Raw genomic sequence first — 3,829 nt, 5'->3', positions numbered from 1 at the left:
TTCTGTGTGTGGAGAGATTAAGCAATAAGAGTGGTCATTCTTTTTTTTTTGGTAGTTGTAGGACTTGAACTCAGGGCTTGAGCACTGTCCTTTGACTTTTCAAAGGCTAAAGCTCTACCCTTGAGCCACAGCACCACTTCCACCTTTTTCTTTATATGTGGTGCTGAGAAATCAAACCCAAGTCTTTGTGCATGCTAGGCAAGCTACTCTACCACTAGGCCAAACTCCTGGCCCAAGAATGGTAATTCTTTTGGGTCCATTGTTTGACATTTCAAAGAGAAGCTGGGCTGTTTGAATCACACCTTTAATCCTACCATTTTTTGTTTAAAACCATATTTTTGTACAGATGTAAAGGGCAGTAGCTCTTGAAGGTATAATGGGTGTGACTTAGTAATCTGATCATAAGGTACACTCTGACTGGCAGATATTCCAGGTGAAGAGTGGGATTGGGATATATAGAGGCCAACACCAGAGAGAATAGCAGCAGATTCCTGGAGCCTGCATTCAGGGCCCAGTGCTCCTGACATTCAGAGAGCCCTGTACACATCTGATCCCCCAAGATGGGCATCAGAACCCAACCCTCACTCCAGCATCTCGCCATGCGGAGTCTGCTGAACAACCCGTCCCTGGTCATCTCTGCCCTGCAAGACCTGCCTGGGCTGTTCTTCCCTTCACTCTTTTTGGAGGCCTGTGCTGGGGGCCACACAGAAGTGCTGAAGGCCATGGTGCAGGCCTGGCCATTACCATGCCTTCCCCTGGGGGACCTCACGAAATCACCAGATCTGGAAACCTTCAAGGCTATCCTCGATGGAATTGATCTGCTACTTGCTAAGAAGGAGCGCCCTAGTGGGTGGAAACTGCAAGTTCTTGATCTGCAGAATGAGCACCCAGAGATCTGGACAAGGGGATACCACTACATGGCCCAAGTCTCTTATCAGGACATCCTGACTGAAAGAGCAACCAAGAGTCACTGTTCAAGGATGTCTGCCAAACAGCCCTTGGTGATCAGCGTTAACATGACCATCAAATGTGGCACTATAGATGATCTTCAAGCCTACCTGCTCCAGTGGGCCTTGGAAAGGAAAGAACAAATCCAGATTTTCTCAAGGAAGGTTCAAATTCTGTCTGACTCCATCTTTGAAATCCAGAAGGCTTTGCTTGTGGTGAGGCTGGACTCCATCCATGAACTGGTGGTAAGTAAATTCCGCCAACCAGAAACCTTGAATATATTTGCTCCTTACCTGGGCCAGATGAAGAACCTTCACTTCCTCAACTTCTCCAACATATGTGATCATCTAAGTTCTTTCAGCCCCAATAACTTCTGGTATTCTTGCAAATTGGGGGAACATCTGGGGCAGCTTCAACATCTCCAGGAACTTCATGTCCACGACTGCTTCTTCTTTGGTGGAGACCTTGCCATCATTCTCAACAACCTGGCACCTTTGAAGACCTTATCTCTGAGCTGCACTGTGATGGAGGAATCTGATCTATGGTTCCTTTCCCAAAGTCCCTGCACCAGTCAGCTCAAGCATCTGCGTTTAAGGAACTTTGTCATGGACAGAATCAATGTTCAACCTCTGAGAGCCTTTTTGGAGAAAGTGGCCAGAAATCTAGAGGCACTGGCCCTGGAGGAATGCTTTATCACAGATGCCCAGATCTCAGCCATCCTGCCTTCCCTGAGCCAGTGTGCCCAGCTCAGGTTCTTCAGTTTCTACGGAAACTGCATCTCCATGGCCACCCTGCAGAATCTCCTGAGACACATGGCCAGGCTGGGCCATTTGAGACGAGGGCTCTACCCTGCCCCTGTGGAAAGCTATGAGCACGAAGAGGTGTGGTTTGAAATAATTGATCCTGAGCGATTTGGCGAGGTTCTCACAGGCGTGGCGCAGGTAGTGCGAGATATGGTAACAACACAAAAGGTTCAGATCTGTACCAGTCTCACTAATGACCAGAACAAGTGCCATTTCTATAGTTTGGGCCATGATGGATCCTGGGAGGTCACAGATGAATGTCTTCCTGCCCTTTCTGCTGTACCTGTATAGTTAAGCCCCTCTCTCCTAGAATCTCGTCTCAGCATCAGAAATGAAACCCTGATAGATGTCCACAGACCAGAAATTTCTGTGTGGATGGAGGAGACAGTGTATCTGGTCCTCACCTTTTCAATCGATCATAGTTTTGGAACCCCAGGAATTTCTTAGTGCTTTGGGGCTCCAGGCATCCTGTGTACATGCCATCATGAATCTGGAGTGAATTCCATCAGAAAGAACTGGGACATAATCTTGTTTATTTTTAATGGTTGTAAATAAAACTGTAATCTGGGGTTCAGTCTCTCTCTATGTATCATTCAATGCAAAATAAAAGGAAATAAAAGCATGAGTATAAAGTTATTATTTAAGCTTTGTCTGTGGCCAGGCACAGGGAGTAGAAAGGAGCCAAGTAGTAATCAAGGCAGCAGTGACAAAGCCACAAGTCTCTTGGTGGGTGGCATGGAGGAGCTGAGTTGAATTGCCATCAGGTTGTCCTGCTGTGTGCAACCTGAATAAGTGGCTGTGCCAGGGAGAGCTGGAATACCTGGTCAGGTGTGTGGCTAACCTCCAGCTGTGGCTTCTGAGGCCGCCTTACCACAAGCCTCTCTGCCGGGGCTCAGCCTACCTGAGGATCCTGTACTGAGCCATTCAGGAATCTGAGCAGGGTGAGAAGTTGGAGTGGTCGTGGCCCACGTGGTGAAGGGGCTGCACCATTCATGTCTGTGCTGCCTTTTTTTTACAAGCCCTTGGGGCAATGGAGTTCTGTGCACATTTGTTGTATGCATTCTGCTCAGGCTGCCCACATGCCGAGGTGGTGAGCGGTATGCTTCCCTGCTGTCAGTGGAGCCACCTCGGAAGGCTCTAATCACATTGTTCTGTGCTACTCTCCACCTTCCTAATCTCTCATGTTTGCCTCTGACATTTATAGACTCTTCTTTGCTTTTAGGGGAAAAATTTAGACTGAGTTTCTCAGATGTAAGCCATGTCCCTTGTCAGCAATGAAGCTGATGCTTCAAATGAGATTCAGAATCTGCAGGAGAAGCTGGAGGCCAACATGAACTTGGCAAAGCAGTTGTGGGGACCACTGTCCAAGTTCAAGGAGCAGGTCTAGAGCCTGGGAGGAGCTTTTGAGGAAGGGGAGGAGCTTCTGTGTGTGAGATTCTGCAGGTCTGGGTGGAGATGACTTGTGCAGGTGGGCAGGGCCTCCACCATCTTGAATGAGAGTGCCTGGAGATCCAAGAACCCTCTGTCATCTCTGAGATTCTAAATTCCAGCTGAAAGAATTTTGCATTTCAGTGCTTATCCTTCACATACTGGAATGGCACTGCATTTGCCAGAATGCAAATGAATTCTATTAGTGCTCAACACATCAGGGCTCTGAGGACATGGGGAGGTGATAATGGAGAGTGAGAGATGGCTGATGACAAAACTTCATCTTAGGAGAAGTCTTATTTATTTTTTTGCTCAGTCATGGGGCTTGAACTCTGGGCCTGGGCATTGTCCTTGAGTTCTTCAGCTCAAGTCCCCTGCTCTACAACTTTAGCCACAGCACAACACCCAGTTTTGTGGTGATTAATTACAGACAAATGTCTCATGGATTTTACTGTGTGGGCTTGGTCTGAACCTCAGTCTTCAGATCTAAGCCATCTTAGTATTGAGGATTACAAGTAAAAGCCGCTAGCACTTGGTTTCAGAAGTCTTATCTATGTATATTTTCTATATTTGCCAAATGCTTGTATCATATTTTTCTGGGACCCACTCTGTCAAAATGTACAGATAGTAGACATCCTTCTTCATCCTAT

General features: G+C 47.1%; 1 protein-coding gene across 1 annotated transcript; it reads left to right on the top strand.

Annotated features, from left to right (window-relative positions):
- The first annotated feature begins 599 nt into the window (after positions 1–599).
- Positions 600–2,042, top strand: LOC150042508 (PRAME family member 12-like). Its single transcript, XM_090324457.1, has one exon. The coding sequence runs from the start codon at positions 600–602 to the stop codon at positions 2,040–2,042; it is 1,443 nt and encodes a 480-aa protein (XP_090180583.1).
- The last annotated feature ends 1,787 nt before the right edge of the window (positions 2,043–3,829 follow it).

The sequence above is a fragment of the Megascapheus bottae genome, chromosome 35, assembly GCF_031878675.1.
Source record: "Megascapheus bottae isolate mThoBot1 chromosome 35, mThoBot2.hap1, whole genome shotgun sequence".
Lineage (NCBI taxonomy): Eukaryota > Metazoa > Chordata > Mammalia > Rodentia > Geomyidae > Megascapheus > Megascapheus bottae.
This window is presented reverse-complemented; position numbering and strand designations above follow the sequence as displayed.

Bases quoted from the DNA above. Each gene is read 5' to 3' on its own strand.
- LOC150042508 (XM_090324457.1), top strand. From the start codon at position 600: ATGCGGAGTCTGCTGAACAACCCGTCCCTGGTCATCTCTGCCCTGCAA.